Consider the following 17,934-nt stretch of genomic DNA (forward strand, 5'->3'; position numbering starts at 1 on the left):
CCCTCTGGGGATGCATATGGGGGAGGGGCCGAGGTTAGGGAGCATGGTTTGGGATACCCAGAATGAGGTCCTGGAAGGTCACTATTCTGATGACTTCAGCAATTGCCCTCAGGCCCTTTGACCTTTGCCGCTCTTCTCTCTGTGACTGTCAGCAGGTGGAACAGTCCTGGATGGTCACTGACACAGGAAATGCCCTCCGTGGATCCACCCTCTGCTTGTTTATCCACTGAAAACACGCTGGTAGTGAAGCCTGTTAAAACGACTGGGAGGCAGGAGTATCTAGTCCCAATTCTACCTGCGATGACCTGGTGTCCTTGGGCAAAGCACTTACTTTCTCTGGGCTTCAGTTTTTCCAAAATATGCTCAAATATCTCACAGGATCTTTGTGGGGCACGGGTTAGATAGCAGATATGCAAGCACCTTGCAAACCGTTAAGGAACAAAATGCAAAGTCGATCATTATCATCATCATCAGCGTTATCATCCTGTTCTCTGACTTGGCCATTTGTAGTTCATGTCTACAGTTCCTTACTTTATCATTTTACCTAGTTGTCCTTTTCTCTGATAACCAGTGAATCGTGCAGGCCAAGTACAAACATATCCAAAAGTAAATGGAAAGTTGAGATGATAGTCTGGATAAACTATGCCAAAAAAAAGGCTTTTTCCTGAATCTCACGGCAGGCTGGTCTGAGAGTCACATCATATTTAAAAAGCTGTCCAGAATCATTTGAAAAGATTACCAAACAAAGGAGATCTGTTTACGAATACATACATTTTCCACTTCCCTGTAAGACCATAGAATCAGAGCATGGTCGTCCATTCATTCATTCAGCAAATATTCACTGGGCATATACAGTGTGTTCTCTTGCAGGCATCTGGGGAACCTGGCGGGTGGGGGAATGCTGCCCTCCAGGGGGTCCAGTGGATGTTAGCGTGAGAAAGGGCCCTGGAGATCATCTAGTGTCTACCGCAACTCTGACTGCGCAGAAGGGGAAACTGAGGACAAGTGAGGCTCAGGGATTTGTCTGGGGTTTTCCAAGGCCCCTGAAGCTGTGGAAGAGCAGAGAGCGGAGCCCCACCTGCGCTCTTAGGCTGCCAGTCTTTCCCCCGTTTGGATCTGGACACGCAGAGCTATTAGCCTAATACTGCATGAAGCGATATCAGCATTCGTTCGACCGTGGGCAAAAGCGTCCCTCACAGCAAGCACTCTGTGTTGGGCCTTGGCCTGGGCCCCGTGGAGACGGAGCTATTGCATGATAAATGGGGCTCAGTCCTTGCTCCGGAGGAGCTGCCCATTGACCCTGCAATTACAGTTCCTTGGCCTAAGTGCAGCCCTCTCCCCTCCCCACCCAGGGTTCTGATCCGGTAGCCCCCCGCCCATACAGGACAAGGTACACAAGACTAGGACCCCAACAGGTGTTTACAGAATCAATGTTTGTTGAGGTAGGGCTGGGTGGGGGGGGGGGGTGGGTGGCATGTGTGTTCAGGTGCACTGGTCCAGCTTGTCTTAATCCCGTAGTCCAGCTCACAGACAGCCCAGAGAGAGCTGATTCACGAGGGGAGGTACAGTTCCCAGCAGGGGCAACTGTTTCTCGGTTGTGGACAAATACAGCTCAGGCTTGTGCCACTGATGTTGAGATTGTCTTCCAACTGCTGCCCTTCTGCACTGTCTGAAGAATTAAGAGGGAAATCAAAGGTGCCCATTAGAATGGTGGAGCCCTCGCATGCTTATTTCATGGTAGGCGTTGCTCTAAGTACTTCCTGTGATCCCCGAAACAACTTATGACGTGGGGACTATGACTCGTCTCATTTTGCGAATGGAGAAACCAAGGTACGGAGAGATGAGACTGAGTGGAGGAGCACAGATTCCAACCCTGGCAGAGTGGCTCCGCTCTTCCCCGCCCGCCCGCCCTAAGTGCTCTGCGGCACTGTTTGGACTTTGGAGCTCCATTTGCAAGCCAAGGCCCTGAAAATCCCCTGCAGGACTCTAGAGCTCAGAACCAAGAGCGAAAGTATGCACCCTCCTGGCCTGTGGCCCCAGGCAGCCAAACGGGAGGGAAGTAGACACAGAGCGGCTCCAGCTTGGCTGAATTCTGTCCTTTGTGGAGTTAGCATTTGTCCTCTAGTTTTCTCATCATCCCTACCCCCTCCCCCTTCTGAGAGGGCCGCCCTCCACACCTAGCACCCAATAACGCAGGCTGCCTCTACTTCCTAGGACCTTCGTTCATTCATCTAGTATTTCTGAGTGTCTCCTGGGTCCCAAGCCCTGTGCTAGTTGGGCAGGAGCCCAGGCGAGACAGACATTCAAAAAGCAATCGCCTAAACAGTGGCCAAGTGACAGCTGTGAGAAGTGCCACAGGGGAGACCAGAGGGAGAAAGGAAAGTGTGGGCAGGTGACCTCAGGGAGCCTCCCCGGAGGCAGATTGGGCTGAGGTCTCCAGGTGGGTAGGACTTACCTAGGCACCAGATGGGGGAGAGGGGCCGAGGCAGCCAGAATGGCAGGTATGCAGACAGTCTCGTAGGGGGAGGGGGATGGCCCAGGGACCCCTGCCAGTTCAGGGAGGGAATTGGCATTAAGAGTGAAGGGGACGTGGGGGGAAGAAGGGGCTTCAGAAGCAGGCAGGACAAGTCCTGGGTCTGGAGAAGTGGGGAAGGGGTACCCGTCCTCACTGCAATGGGAGGAGAGGACACTGGAGGGCTGACGTGACAATTTGAAAAGAGATCACACTTGCTTTTGGCTGGGAGGTGGGCAGGGCACAAGTCTAGTTACTTTTCCCCACCCCTTACTGCCGGGATCCCAAACCCGGGCCAACACCAGCTCTCTGTCTGCCCCGCTCTGGCCCATCCCCCACAGCGCGAGAGAGCTTTCCCAGAGAGATCTTTGACTGGGTCACTACCTGCTCAAAATCCTACAATGGTTCCCTGTTGCCTAGGGCCTGAGACCCTGTGGACGACAACGTCTGCCAAGACAACCTCTGTGTCCCCAGAGCAGCTCTTACTGCACCCTGCCCTGACCACTCCAGCCTTCGAGTCCTCCTGCCAGTTCACCACGCGCCTTCACACCTCTGTCACGGGTTCTGCTTTCCCCAGAGCCTGGGGGAATTTGCTTCTTCTCCGCCCGTGCCAACCTCGCTAACCCTTGGTGCCCAACTCAAAGTGACCTCCTTTACTCAGAAAGCCTTCTGAAACCCTGCTCCAGCCCCCAGCTCTGCTTGCTTGTCCCTCTGTTTGGCATTTATTTCATCCCAGACCCCGTTTACAGCTGTTGGTGTCTCTGCTCTCCCTGGATTGCAAGTTTCTTGAGGGCGGGGACTCTGCGCGGGGCTTACCTAAAGCTTGCTAGGGGAGCAGTCAAGCTCAGTGGAAAACTCATTCGTTTGTTAACAAATTTGAATGGAGCGCCCACTCTGTGCCACACACTGGGAGACAGCAGAGAACAGAACAGACAGAGGTCCCAGGTCTCACAGCAATCAATCAGCAAGATAAATCTTGTAAAGGTATGATACAGTATGGTAGCTCATCAGCTCACGTCTACACTATGTGTGTAGAATAATAAAGCCGGGCGAGGAGGGGAGGCAATGCTGGGTGGTGGTTTCAATTTTCAGTAGGGTAGTCCAGCAAGGTGACATTAGAGCAAAGACATAAAGGAGGTGAGGGCGAGAGTCTGGCAGATTTATGGAGGGAAGAACAAGTGCCAAGGGCCCGGGGTGGCTATTCCTGAGTGAGGTGGGGGCAGGGTGAGGAGAACTGGGAGATGGAATCAGAGGTGAGTGTGGTGGGGGTGGCCTGTGTGAGCTCCTGAGGGCCCTTGGAAAGACGCGGGTTTTCCCTTTAGGAGACAGGGTAAAGGGCCCAGGATCCTGAGCAGAGGAGGGACAGGGTCTGACTTCGCAAGAGCCCTTTGGCTGCTGTGCTGAGACTGAAGTCGGGGAGGGGATGACAAGTGCAGTCAGTAAGTGGCATCCTTGTCAGAGTCTTTCATCATCCACTGGGCTGTTCATTTCTAAAGTCCTCTTCCCAGAGCACCGGTGCGCGCGGAGGGCCTTTGCAAGGCCACCTTTCAGGTTTGATTTGGTTTTTTGGGACAGAAGAGTGGGTGAAGATAGGAGAATCATTCCCTCTGTGAAGCCCTCCGGCAATCCTAAGAACTTTGATGCCTTAAGGGACCCCAGGGAGCAGTTCCTGCTTCTCCTTTTCATGATGGCAAACTGAGGCCCAAAAAGAGGGAGTGAGGAGAATTTTTAAAATTGCAACTCCAGTCCCATTTTAGAGCAGCAGTCTTCAGCTCCCCTTCTCCCCACCGCAGGAATTTCTTTCGTTCAGGTGAAGAGAAACAGCTTGGACCTTTTCCCCAAGAGGGGGATACTGGCCCATTAGCTGCTCAGTGAGTCAGAGCGGGGGCCTTTGAATTACACGGGGCAGCACTGAAGGGCGTTATTAGCCAGTCAGAAACTCTGGGGCGGTGTGGCGGGGCTGGGGTGGGGGGTGATGAGAACCTGTTGCTGCTTTCTAGGTGGGAGGGGGTTGGGGGTGAGGTGGTCTAGACCTCGTAACTCAGCAGCGGGGTGAAGTCTTCAAGGCCTCACAAGGTAGGGCTGTTCCGGGAAAGGGGTGGGGACCAGTGGAGACGCCCCCACTGGAGTGTCCCCTCCTCTCCGTTCCCTTCTCCCCTGAGCTCTCTCCCAGGGCCGGGTGCCCGTGGGGGCGGGGGCAGGGACCCTTCATTTCATCTCCCTCTCCCCCACAGGCCCTGGCCTGCCTGACACTTCGCTGGCCCTCGATAAGCTTGTGGTGATTAGTATCGTGTTGCCACAGGGCAGCGATGTGGACAGGGAGCTGCAAGAAAGCCTTTGGTGGCTGCCCGGCTCCCTGCTGTCAGTCGCTGCGGAAGGAGCGGCGAGCGGGAGGAAGCTGGTGCCGCCCGACGGCGCGCCCTGTGCTGAGCGGCCTCGCTCCAGCGGCCCTTCTCAGGCCACCTCAGGGGAGGCCGCGGCGGCCACCGCAGGCCAGGGCCGCGGGGAGGCGGGGCGACGCCGGGCTCCGCGGCGCCAGGGTGGAGGAAAGGCCCGGCCTCGACGCTCGGTGGGGCAGTGACAAGCACGGGCCGCGCGGGGCCGTCGGGGTCGGGGTGCCGCGTGCCAGGAGGCCCCGCGGCCCGCCCTGTGGCCACGCGGCGGCAGAGTCCGCCTGTTCCCCGTGGGCTCTCTCGAGGGGCAGCTCCGAACCTGGAACCCCTTCTTCTCCAGGGCGCTGGCTGCTCCTGCTATTTCGCCAATGGCCATTGCACCCACAGTGGAGCTGAGCTATTAACAGTAGGACCATGGGGCCGGCCCGTGGCTGAGTGGTTAAGTTCTCACGCTCCGCTTCGGTGGCCCAGGGTTTCGCTGGTTCGGATCTTGGGTGCGGACATGGCACCACTCGTCAGGCCATGCTGAGGCAGCATCCCACATGCCACAGCTAGAAGGACCCACAACTAAAACATACAACTATGTACTGGGGGGATTTGGGGAGAAAAAGCAATTAAAAAAAGAAGAAGATTGGCAACAGTTGTTAGCTCAGGTGCCAATCTTTATTAAAAAAAAAAAAAAAGAGTAGGACCAGCCTGACACTAAGGGTCGAGAGACCAGGCTTCCAGCCCTGGCTCTGCCGTTGACTCCGGTAGGGCCCTCTGTGTCAGGAGGAGGCTGGCCTAGAAGGCCTGGACGGTTCTTCCTAGCCGTGCTGCTCGACAAACCTTTTGTAACAGCCCTGGAGACCCTACCTACCTCTGAAAAGGCTTTCCTCCCTGTGGGAAAAAAGTGGAGTTGGAATGTAATTCCCAAAGACCGGCAGAGGGGGAGGGGAGAGAGGAGGGAGAAGGCTCGGAGCCTCGCACCAGGTCAGGCGGGGGTGAGCAGGGCGGGGCAAGGGCCCTAGCAAGCCCAGAAGGCCCCAGTTAAAGACTCCCTGCCTGTGAAGATCTGAACTGACAAAGGCTCCTAGATCCCTATGGAAAGGTAGGCTTCACTGGAGGATCTTCACAGCAAGTACCCTTCACATATTTAAAATGATTCAGCAATCCGTCTGCCCCTGCCCTGTATCCGCCCTGGCTGCATTTCCATGATACTTAAAAGGAGGCTGGGGGCCTGCCCCTGGCTGAGTGGTTAACTTCCAGCGCTTTGGCGGCCCAGGGTTTTGGGGCTGGGATCCAGGGCGTGGAGTTAGCACCGCTCATCAAGCCATGCTGAGGCGGCGTCCCACATGGTGCAACCAGAGGGAGCTACAACTAGAATATACAACTATGTACTGGGGGACTTGGGGGAGAAGAAGAAGGAAAAAAAGATTGGCAACAGATGTTAGCTCAGGTGCCAATCTTTTAAAGAAAACAAAAAGGAGGCTGGCCTGGTTGGGGCTCAGGGATGTTGCTGTGAAGGCCTGGGGCAGACAGGGGCCGTGTAGGGGACCAGAGTTTCCTTTTTGTTGAATGATGAGGATTCCCCTTAATCTTTTTGGGGTCTTGAACTGACAGGAACTGAAAACCTCACTTTGTCCTGTTTCCTATTTCCTTTCGATGTTTTCCTAACCTCTCCAGGCAGCCAAGTGGCTTATGAGATTCTAGATTGAGGTTCCCCTGTGTGGATGGGCTTGGCGTGGTACTGGGCCTCACAGGTGAACCATGTGGTCAAGGTAATTTCCAGGGAGGGCCAGGGTACCCTCCAGCACCTTGAGCAGTTGGAGCTACTTCCAAGCCACCAGGAATGGAGATTCACAGAGGAGGCAGCCTGCCTTGGGGCCCCTGAGTCCAGGCTACACCTGGGCACCCCTGACTTTCTGTCACTTTTTTTCACCTTCCAGATTGGTCTTTAGCTGGGGGGCCTTTTACTAGTGACAACCAGACCACCTTCACAAAACCCCTCCCTCACAAGTAGACTGGACAGTGGCTGGGGTGGATAAGATGGGTGAAATCACCTTTGACAGATGACACTGAGGCTGGAGAGGTGAGGTGACATGGCGGAAGGCACACTGGGAAGTCAGTGACAAAGCCCAAAGCCAAGGCCTTGCCCCTGCCTTCCAGCCCCACCCTCTCTTCACCTCATCTCCCTTCTGTTATTTATTAGTAGGCATTCAATACGTGCACAAGGAATTGAATTATGAGAGAGTTTCTGCTGAGGTAGGAACCCGCTAGGCTGAAGCCTGTGCTCAGGCACGCTGCCACAAAGAGGGGGTGCCGAGGAGAAAACCAAGCTGTGCGGAGCCTCCTAACCGAGACTCGTGGGGAAGGGATGGAGGAATCGGGGAGATTGGGCCTGAAGAAGACACGGACACTCAGGGTGATATGTGTCCTTGTCGGGGGCAGGGGCAGGGAACCATAGCAACCATCTTTGGATCTCTGACCCACTGGGCAATGTCATAGTCGTGTTCTGTGAAGTTCCGACCACATCAACCATAGGTTTAAGCTTCAGGCCAAGTGCTTCGGCTTGACAGAAGGAGGAGCTTTCTCAGGAGCAGAGATGGAAAGGCTCCCTTGGAAGAAGGGGAGCAAACCTTTCATCATCCGAAGTATGTACACAGAAGTAGGAGACCAAGGGGCAGGGCTGTGGCAGCAGATGGGGAGGAATGGGTCTTGAGGGTGATGTCTCGACACCACTTATTGTAAGGTCTCTTCTGGCTGGGAGACACTCTTGTTTCTCTGGTTTGGCTGTCAAGCTGCTGCCTCTGGGAACGCCCTGGCTGTGCCCGGGGTGAGTGTGTACACGTGTGCTGCTCGTGAGTTGCCTGTGCTTATAAGTTGTGACCCTCACCATCCACTCAGGGGCCCGCCGAGTAGTTCCTGGTGGGCTCTGAGGCTGACCACTCTGGTTCCCCTGCCTTGGTGCCTGCCAACTGCCAAGTGCAGCTTCCCAGTGTGGGCAGTGGCTGGACCAGAAAGAGACCCCTGTCCTGCCTGAGACCCCAACTTGCGCCTCTGGCCTAGAAAGGCCTGACAACATTGAGAGACTGGAGTACTCTGGCACAGGGGATGTACTGGTCAGATCATGTGTGGAGGCCCTGCTCCCCTCTGGGAAGGGCAGAGACAGGGAGGAGGGAGTGGCCTGGGAAGGTTGGACCCTGAGGACCTGATTGTAGAAGAAGCTGGAACTATCTGCCTAGAGAAGAGACTTGGCCTGCCATGAAATCTCTGAAGGGTGAGGGATTGGACTGTGGGTAGGATGGTGATCCCAAGGTTCAGAGATTGCCTGAGATGGAAAAGACAACCCAGAAGGGAGGTGGTAAGCTTCCTATGAGTGGAGGTATGCAAGCAGAAGGTAGGCAGCCACTCAGCTAGCTCTAACAGGGCAGAGGATTAGACAGGTGGCTTTCAGATATCCGCATTCCTGAGAGTCTGTAAATTGGGGACCTAGGAAAGTGACTTGATACCTGTTGGTTCTTGTCAAAAGCAGCACAATCTTTGCGTTTCAATTTCAGTTGGATCCCTAATGGTGGGGGCCTAGCAGCGCTACCTGCAGGGACACAGGCTTGCCCAGGAGGTTCAGAGGAGTTGGCAAGAGCTGGGTGGGGGTGGGGAGGCAGATGCCTTGTGAGGTCGGCTCCCTTGCACACCTGAAACTCAGCCACAGTTTCTGGAAACAGCATTTGGAAAACTCATCTTCTGGTGGGTTTCATTTCTAAATATGGAAATTATAAATAGCTAGCTATATTGGCCTTTCAAAGTACTTTGGATAGGGAACTTCCTATAGAAAAACTCATGATGCCTCTTCCATTATTTTCTTCAAATTTCAACCCTTAAAATGTGCTCCTTTTTTCTCACTCTTTTTCTTCCATTCTTTCCAGGAAACGCATGGTACCTCAAAGAGGGAAGGGCCCTCAGATATTTTTCAACAGGGCTGAATATAGCATTTGGAGTGGGACATTTCTTCCTCTTGTGCGCCTGCCCTGTGCAATGCAGGACCTTTAGCATCCCTGGCCATCCCCTCCTCTCATTAAATTCCCTCAACGACTCCCAGTCATGGGGCATTTCCAAATACCTCTTAGAGGTGACACTGCCTCATCCTGCACACACTTTGAAAACCATTGCTTGAATCCCCCAAAAGTAGTGACTTGCTCAAGGCCATAACACCAGCCAGTGGCAAAGCTGAGGCCAAGTCAAATCCCATTTATTTATTCCAAGAACTTTTATTCTTCACTAGGGTGTGTGCCAGGAGAGCAGAGGGAACGCGGGCCTGAACTGAGGCAATGAAAAGGGGACTCCCTGACTACAAAACAATTTCTCTCTTGGCTTTTGCCAAACTCCGTTTTCCTCCGCTAGCCCACCTAGCTCGCCGTTTTCGCAAGCGCAGGCACAAATAGACTTTCTGGCAATTAGTGGGAAGAGCCTAGTTGAGCCCGATCTGCAGGAGCAGAGTCAGGTCCCTTTCGAGCGGGGCAGCGGCGTCCGAGTGCCGAAACCCCAAGGTCTCGGCGAGCGAGCAGTTGCCTTCCACCGGCACCGAGGAGCGAGCTGTGGCCAGGCCCCTGCCGCGGAGGCGCGGCAGGACTGGGTAGAGGTAGAGTACCGTCGACCCTCGCTTATCGGCCCGCGGAGGTTTCCCGCGGCTGTGTGGGGTGCCTGGGGGCCAGGAGGGCCCAGGCCAGGGTGCGGCGGGAGCAGTGGGCTGCGCGGCCAGGCTCGACCTCTTCCTGCCATGCCAGACCCGAGGCCGCCGGGACTGGCGGAGCCATCTCTCCGAAGTCCTTTGAGATCCCAGCTTGGTTCGAACACGGGGGCACGGGGGTTGGGAAGGCGAGAATATTATTATTCCTCTGTTTTGCCTCCGCAGCCAGCGCCGGCGGGTTGTTCTGTTTGAATGAATGATCCCAGTGGCCGCGCCCAATAGGCGCCCGAGCCTGTTTAATATGCATGAGGCCCGCGGCCAATGGCCGGGCGAGGAGGCTGTTTTAAACGGCGGAGCCCGCTGGCCAATCAGGCGGCTCTCGTGGAGGCAGCTAGCGCGAGGCTGGGGAGCGCTGAGCCGCGCGTCGTGCCCTGCGCTGCCCAGACTAGCGAACAATACAGGTACGTTTCGCACCGCCCGCGCCCGCTGCCGCCGCTGCCGCCGCAGCGCCCGCACAACTTTCCGGCCCGCGCCGCCGCGAGCGCGCCCCGCCGCCGCCTCCCCCTGCCTCTCCTCCCCGCGCCCTTCCCGCCCCCTTCGCCTTCCCTCTTGCTAGGTGGCCGGGAAGGAAGAAGCAATTCAGGTGTTTCAACTTTTCACTGCTTCAGCCCGAGCTCCCCGCTGTCGGGGCTGGGCTCCCTCCGCCGAGCGGCCCTCGGCCGCCGCCCCCGGCGCAGCGGCCGAGGGGCCAAGGACCCCCGAGGCCAGATGTTCCGGCAGCTGCGGCGGCGGCGCGAGCCGAGGGACGGCTGCGGGCTCGGGCGGCGCGCGTCCGGGCGCCGGGCGGCGGCGTTGGGAAGGGGGCCAGGTGCTGGCCGGCCCGGGACACACTCCGCGGGGGGCGGGCGGCCGGTGCCCTCCGGGGGCTGCGGCGCGGGCAAACTTCGCTCCCCGGCTCGGCCGGGCGCCGCGCGAGCCCGCGGGCTGCACTGCTGCTTCTGCATTAACATGGCCGTCGCGGGAGCGCCCGGCGGCCCCGCAGGGGGGGCGCAGGCCGGCCGTCCCCCGCTCGCCGCCTGCCCGCTGGGCACCGCCGCCGCCGCTGCCGCCGCTGCTAACATGGCTGGCGCGGTGCTGGCTCCGGCCAGGGAGGACAGGCGGGCGGGGCGGGCGGCGGGGGCTCCCGGGCCGGCTCTGGCCTCGGCCCCGGCGCCCGCGGCCCGGGGCTGGCGGCGTGGAGGGCCGGGGGCGCCGCCGCGGGCTCCGGCGCGGCCGAGCGTCATGGCTGCACGGGCGCCTTTGTTATCCCGAGGAGTGCGCCCCGCGCCGGCAGGGGTTCCGGCCGCGGCCCCCGCAGCCCCGCGCCCCCAGGCGGCCCGGGCGGGGCGGGGCGGGGCGGGGGCCGGCGAGCGGGCGGCGGCGGTGGCGGCGGGGCCCGGACCGCTTTGTTCGCCGCCGCCGCCGCCGCCTGCGCCGGCCGCGCGCGGATCAGCCATTTTAGCGAGCGGGACTCGGAGGCACGGCGGGCGCCACCATCGCCGCCGCTGCTGCCGGCCGGCTCCGCGCCCCCAGCGCGCTGCTGCCACCCCCGCCCCCGGCCCCGCGCGCCCCCCGGGGGTGGCAGCGGCAGATTTCAGGGGCACTTTCTTTCATCAGGAAGCTTTTGACAAAATGGAAGGTGAATTATGGGTGTCCGGGTGACCGAGCGCGGGGCCGAGCCCGGCTGCCCGCTGCTGGCCCGGGGCTGCCTGGCGCCCCGTCCCGCCCCACCCGCGCAGCCACTGCGGAGCCCTGATGCAGCCCCTAGGTCAGGCCCCGCAAAGGGGAGCGCTTTAGTTTTACATGGTGACCTTGGGTGTGGGAAAAGGAAAAGATGGCGGGAAGCTGGGGGGTGGGACAGGGACGATGACACGCCACAGCTGCATTTTTATTTGGAAACTTTGGAGAAAGTATTTGTGGCTGGACACGCGTTCCGCTTTACACATGAGCAAGGCTAGCCCTTTTGGTATCCCCTCCCCCTTTAGATAATGACAAAGTGACACATTTGAACTAATACTACAAGGGATATCGGCTCACTTGCCAGATCAGCCTTGTAAAAGCCATTTTTATAAGCCAAAACGCATAAACAATGGTGACATTTCAGATGTTCCCTGTTTCCCGTTCTGCTTTGATCCTGTGTTTAGCAGCGGTGACAATATTTTTGTCTCTAACACAGGAGTTAAACAGATGACCAGCTAGCCTTAAGTCGTTGGTTTCAAGCTTCTGTCATCCGCCTGCGCCCTTCCCACTTTGTGGTTGTAGTTTCCAAAACGTAGTAGTTCAGAATTGGAATGTAGCGCCGAGCCACCCCGCTTGGGTCGGTTCCATTTGGAGAACTTGATCGCTCTCGGAGAAGTAACTCGCAAACCAGCGCGCTTCATGCTGGTCAAAAGTTAAATGACAAGCGACAGTGAGGCTGATTTCCTCCCCACTCTGCCTTCAGCTGCCAGTGGCCTCAGGCATGGGGGATGCTTCCTAGGAACACCTTGATTTGAAGTTTGCTCTGCCTTCCGTATATCTTGTAGGTCTGTTCTATTCATTGTATTTGTTTTTCTTTGTCTCTCTTCCTTCCATCCATCACAGTCAGGATGGCTAAAGGTGATCCCAAGAAACCAAAGGGCAAGATGTCTGCTTATGCCTTCTTTGTGCAGACGTGCAGAGAGGAACATAAGAAGAAAAACCCAGAGGTCCCTGTCAATTTTGCAGAATTTTCCAAGAAGTGCTCTGAGAGGTGGAAGGTATTTTTCTTTTGCGTCCTTCAAGCTCATCTTAGCTGGATTACACACCTCGGGGTTACTTACCTTCAGAGCAGCCCCAGGTGGCTGCTTTCTTCCTCTTTCCTTTGCTTTATCTCGCCTGTCTTTAGAATTGTGTTGCGCGTGCTTTTATTTTTTAAGACTCTTACAAGGGTTTAAGGCCTTCATCCCCTTTTGCAGGCGGTTATAGCAGCTGCCACTTTAATTACAGGACAGCTGAACAGGTATGTGCTGCCCTGCGTTGAGGAATTTAACAGGTCCTGTTCTTTGCAGACTATGTCTGGGAAAGAGAAGTCTAAATTTGATGAGATGGCAAAGGCAGATAAAGTACGCTATGATCGGGAAATGAAGGATTATGGACCAGCTAAGGGAGGCAAGAAGAAGAAGGACCCTAATGCCCCCAAAAGGCCACCGTAAGTGACTGTAGGATTCAGGATAACCGTTAAGAGCTTTCCTTCTGCTTGATAGATATTCCAGAGAGCACTTTACCCAAAAAATGTCGAGATAACCACTGCAAGACATTCTGTTCTTTGAGCTTTAAAATGCGCTGCAAGGGAAGTCCGCAGTTAAGGCTGAGGGGTTTGTGAGCTGTGTGCATGTGGCGGTTGCCTGTTGGCCTTTCCGCCGGGAAGAAGGCAGCCGAGTTCTGGGTGTCAGGGTCCTACCCCTTTCCCAGTAGCTGAGAGATTGAGGAAGCACCGTATGTTTCTGAAGCATCTTAAACATTCTGGAGCCTGTAACTTTGTATCATTGGATATGGTATCGCACGTTTCTTTCCTTTAGTGGGGGAGCCAGCGGGGGGGAACTATGTGGGGTCAGGAACGTGGGATTTCAAGTTAAGCTCATGTTTTTCTGAGTTCTCATCTCATTTATACAATTCTTTCCCACAAGGTCTGGATTCTTCCTGTTCTGTTCAGAATTCCGCCCCAAGATCAAATCGACAAACCCTGGCATCTCTATTGGAGACGTGGCAAAGAAGCTGGGTGAGATGTGGAATAACTTAAGTGACAGTGAAAAGCAGCCTTACAACAATAAGGCGGCGAAGCTGAAGGAGAAGTACGAGAAGGTGAGGTGGCCCGGAGTGTTCCCAGCTCAGTCAGGGGCCAGCCTGGCAGCATGGCCGGCCGAGCAGTCAGCTGCCCAGGGTCTGGGTGGGTTGTGGGGCGTAAGGCTGCTTTGCTGGGCTGAGTCATTAGGATAGCGTGCAAGGGCCCGTCTCTGTGCAAGATCAGCCGTGTGTGCTGGTGTTCAGGCCTCTGACAGCTTAAAAAATTTGATAACATATGGGATGCCGTGGGCACAGGACTTGGTAGTGCTATTAACATGAATTAAAGGACCCTTGAAAACCCGTTAACTTTTACATTTGAATGGCTGAGACCCAAATTTGTATCTGGAAACAAATACTTCGAAGAGCAGCCCCATCTCGGTTGTTTCCAATTCCTGCTTGCTTGTTCTGAGGTGGGGCCTGCAGGTTTGTATCCTTTGCTGAAACGGCTGCAGGAGAGCTCGTCTACTCATTTGGAATGTGTCCCTGTTCCTTCTAGGATGTGGCCGACTATAAGTCTAAAGGAAAATTTGATGGTGCAAAGGGTCCTGCTAAAGTTGCCCGGAAAAAGGTGGAAGAGGAAGATGAAGAAGACGAGGAGGAAGAGGAGGAGGAGGAGGAGGAGGAAGAGGATGAATAAAAAAAACTGTTTATCTGTCTCCTTGTGAATACCTTAGAGTAGGGGAGCACCGTAATTGACACATCTCTTATTGGAGAGGTGTCTGTTGCCCTCATTAGGTTTAATTACACAATTGGATCATGATCATATCGTAGTCTCTCAAAGTGCTCTAGAAATTGTCAGTGGTTTACATGAAGTGGCCATGGGTGTCCGGAGCACCCTGAAACTGTATCAAAGTTGTACATATTTCCAAACATTTTTAAACTGAAAAGGCTCTCGTGTTCTCCTCACTCTGTGCACTTTGCTGTTGGTGTGACAAGGCATTTAAAGATGTTTCTGGCATTTTCTTTTTTTAATTTGTAAGGTGGTGTTAACTATGGTTATTGGCTAGAAATCCTGAGTTATCGACTGTACATATCTATAGTGTGTAAAAAGAACAAAACAACCGAGACAAACTCTTGATGCTCCTTGCTTGGCGTTGAGGCTGTGGGGAAGATGCCTTTTGGAGGGGCCGTAGCTCAGGGCGTGCACTGTGAGGCTGGACCTGTGGACACTGCAGTGGGCATCCATTTAGCTTCAGGTTGTCTTGTTTTTGTATATAGTGACATAGCATTCTGCTGCCATTCTTAGCTGTGGAGAAGGGGGGTCAGCTGGCATGAGAAGTGTTTGGATCTTTTTTAGTTAAGTGCGGTAGTTTTAAACTGTTTGTTTTTAAACAAACCGTAGAACTCTTCATTGTCAGCAAAGCAAAGAGCCACTGCATCAATGAAAGTTCAAGAACCTTCTGTACTAAATACAATTTGCAACGTTCTGTTATTTTTTTGTATGTTTAGAATGCTGAAATGTTTTTGAAGTTAAATAAACAGTATTACATTTTTAAAACTGTTCTCTATTATAACAGTCTAAATTTCTGACTCACAGCAGTCTTAGCAGTGAAACAACCCACTCCATTGTATTTGGCGACTAACTTCCCTGTAAATCTGGTGACGTCTCTTGTTCTTGGTGTGGCCCGCTTCCTTAGGTCGGAGGTGAAGTGGGCTCCTTGAAGCTGCTGCGTGATTCTGTTTGTCCGAGCGGCATCAAGATGAAGTCTGGACTGTTGAATGTAGGAGCTAAGGTAACTCGACACAGGCAAGGGTTAGCAGCCTTCAGAGATACAGGTCGGTGGTGGTTACAATTGAGGCTGATGACTACGTAGGTTTAATTGGTTTTTTTTTTTTTGCCTCACCCCACCCCCCACACTGTGGGGCCAAATTTGTCACTAAACAGCCAAAATGTCCTCCGAGGGTATGGTTTGTCAAATATTCAGGCTTTATTTTTCCTCTTACACCTCCCCCCCCCACCCCCGTCAGTACATGGAACAGAACATTATTTTTTCTGCTCAACAATTGATGTCTTGAGTTGCTGCTTCTGTCTCCTGGACCCCAGTGAAGGGGGGTGGGGTAGGAAGCGGTATCTGTTTTTTTCTCTACTTCAAGAAACCGAGCACCCCGAGGAAGATTGCTGGGGCTCCTATCATAGGCTCCATCTTGGGGCCCCCAGCTGCAGGCTAGGCTGATGGAATCAATTTGTTCCTAAGTGGTAAATGCATCATATGAAAAGTAGAATGGCCTACCCACAATTTGAGTTCATTCATTGGAAACATAGATTGTTGTTAAATGTTCTTAAACTGGAAGAAGCTTGGTTTGTGTTTCAGTGGTTTTTTTTCCATGTTGGTAGATAGTGTTAAATTTTGTCCAAGTTGGGGTGAGGGGTGGTGGCCGCAGTGGCAAATGGGGATATTAAATATCATTTCGAGGGCTGGTGTGAACATACATCTTAACTGTTGGCAGTTATGAAGGGGACTTTGTTGGGGGTGAGTGTTGGTCTTGCCTAGCATTAATACTCAAATATCTGTGTTTGAGGCCGTGAAGCACTCGGGAGTGTTTTAATGACGTTACTCAGGAGAAAGCAGCTTTTTCTTAAAATTCCCTACTTGGAACCTTGCATGTCTGCAGGTGGTGTCCTCCCCACCCTGTCAGGTCTTGGATAAGTATTGGTCATGGTCGTTGGCCTGATCTCTAATCTGTATTCATAGCCATTTCTTCTTATAGTAGCACTGTTTGTCCTAAATGTGTTTTTCTAGAAAATGACCACTAGTTTAAAAACCCTCGATTCTGAGGTTTGCCCAGAGGCACTTGTTCTGGGATTGCCCCTCCCGCTTCAGCCGTGCCCTCATCACTTTCCTGCAGCGATTGTTTGGAATGGTAGGCTAAACCTGCTGCTGCCCCCCACACAGTGTCCCAGGCTAAGATTTGGGAGCTGTGGCCAACCTCGTCAAATAGGGAAGAGAAGCTCAACTTGTAAGCACAAAGGAGAGACTTCTTACTAAGCGGTGCCCCTCTAGCTGGTTGTAACTGACATGCCAACTATGGAAGGGTGCAGACTGGAAGAGGGTGCCTTTCTTTTGTGCTCACGCTCTGGTTAAACAAAAGTGGTCTTTGCTGAAGCAGGCATTTCGTTCTGAAGAGACTCAAGGCCACTTGGCCCATTAGCTGCTTGCGGAAAGACTACTACTTTACGGTTTTCACCCCATCACAAGATTGCTCCTTAAAGGAATGATGTTCTGTAGCTTCTCTGAGATGCTACAAGCGGTGTGGTGTCACCACCGAAGACTTTGGCTTAGCTTGATTTCTGGACCCACAGTATGTGTTCTTGCAATGCCAACCTGTGAACTTTTTTTTTTAATCAAAAAGAGCACTGCTTTCTCTAACCGCTTCTCTCTCTACCAAGCCCTTAACCCCATTCTTGAATGATGTTTTATCCTTTGGAAAGAACAAGGCTGTGATGTAGGAACTATTGTCTGTGTCTCCTGTATGTCTGTTCTTGTCACAAATGTATTTGGGGACGTTGGATGCATTCATTTTCTGTAATAAAGTTTCTTAATCAGTCTTCCCAAGAAGTAATCAGTGGGCTGTCTGCAATCTTTTTGAGATACTGAGCCTCTGTATTTTGGGTTGATTATAATCAAGGTTTTAGAAGTTCAGCCTTCGCTGTAACCATAGACCCATCGTCTAATGGAAAGATACCATCAAAAAGGGCAAGTGTTAAGGACTGCAAAGCCCCTAGATCAACCCTTCAGCCAGAGGAGTAGGGGGAAGTTGGCTCTGGAGCTGTATGCCAGGATAAATATGCAATTTGCAGAATGCTAATGAACTGCTCTTGATACAGTGGCTGGGTCCTTGTAATCAGCCAGCCCTGCCAACCAGGGCTCCCTGAGGCTGAGGGTCGGGGCTTAGTTGGCTGACAGAGCCAGGCCCAACAAGGAGTTCTGGATGAGAGCCATGGGGTCCACTTGCTCTTGGCTTCTGGTTTTCTGTGGAGTCCAGGACTACTTGGGAGGGAATGGCTGGCAGGCTGGCTTAGTAGCCCCAGGCTTCCTTTCCTGCTTCAACCAGAGCAACACCCCCCCCCCCCAACCCGGCCCTGTTTTGTATCTTGAGCATCCTCCTAAGATTTCAGCTTAAAAAAGAAACTGAGACACCCTGTCGATAATAGAAAAGAATAGAAGTCCACATCATCTCAATAGATTCATAAAAAATATTCGATAAAATCCAACACCCTTTCACAATTAAAAAAACACTCAGAAAACTGGGAATAGAAGCTACCTTCCTTAACCTGATACAGAGCACTTAGGAAAACCCACAGCTAATATACTCAATGAAAGACTGAAAGCTTTCCCCCTGAGTTCAGGAACAAGACAAGGATGCCCACTTATGCCGCTTCTATTCATCACTGTACTAGAAGTTGTGGCCAGGTCAATTAGGGAAAAAAATCCAGACTGGCAATGAAGGAGTAAAGCTATGTCTATTTGTAGTTGACCTAATCTTGTATATGGACAATCCTAAGGAATTTCCAAACAAAA

General features: G+C 53.6%; 1 protein-coding gene across 5 annotated transcripts; it reads left to right on the top strand.

The window, feature by feature from the left end:
• Positions 1–7,409: 7,409 nt before the first annotated feature.
• HMGB3 (high mobility group box 3) lies at positions 7,410–16,975 on the top strand. 5 transcript variants are annotated; one of them, XM_070604871.1, is made up of 5 exons: positions 7,410–7,538; positions 12,194–12,348; positions 12,640–12,779; positions 13,258–13,432; positions 13,911–16,975. In XM_070604871.1, the coding sequence occupies exons 1-5, from the start codon at positions 7,490–7,492 to the stop codon at positions 14,049–14,051; spliced, it is 660 nt and encodes a 219-aa protein (XP_070460972.1). In that variant the 5' UTR covers positions 7,410–7,489; the 3' UTR covers positions 14,052–16,975. The 5 variants fall into 5 exon arrangements, with proteins under 5 accessions (XP_070460972.1, XP_070460971.1, XP_070460974.1 ...); XM_070604870.1 differs by lacking the exon at positions 7,410–7,538 and adding an exon at positions 9,797–10,032; XM_070604873.1 differs by lacking the exon at positions 7,410–7,538 and adding an exon at positions 10,032–10,214.
• The last annotated feature ends 959 nt before the right edge of the window (positions 16,976–17,934 follow it).

The sequence above is a fragment of the Equus przewalskii genome, chromosome X (genome assembly GCF_037783145.1).
Source record: "Equus przewalskii isolate Varuska chromosome X, EquPr2, whole genome shotgun sequence".
Classification (NCBI taxonomy): domain Eukaryota; kingdom Metazoa; phylum Chordata; class Mammalia; order Perissodactyla; family Equidae; genus Equus; species Equus przewalskii.

What these genes read in the sequence shown, in the direction of transcription:
- HMGB3 (XM_070604870.1), top strand. Translation starts at nt 9,828, where the DNA reads ATGATCCCAGTGGCCGCGCCCAATAGGCGCCCGAGCCTGTTTAATATG. An exon ending in CAGACTAGCGAACAATACAG is followed by an intron (nt 10,033 to 12,193) that starts GTACGTTTCGCA and finishes CATCCATCACAG; the next exon opens with TCAGGATGGCTAAAGGTGAT. An exon ending in TGAAGGAGAAGTACGAGAAG is followed by an intron (nt 13,433 to 13,910) that starts GTGAGGTGGCCC and finishes TGTTCCTTCTAG; the next exon opens with GATGTGGCCGACTATAAGTC.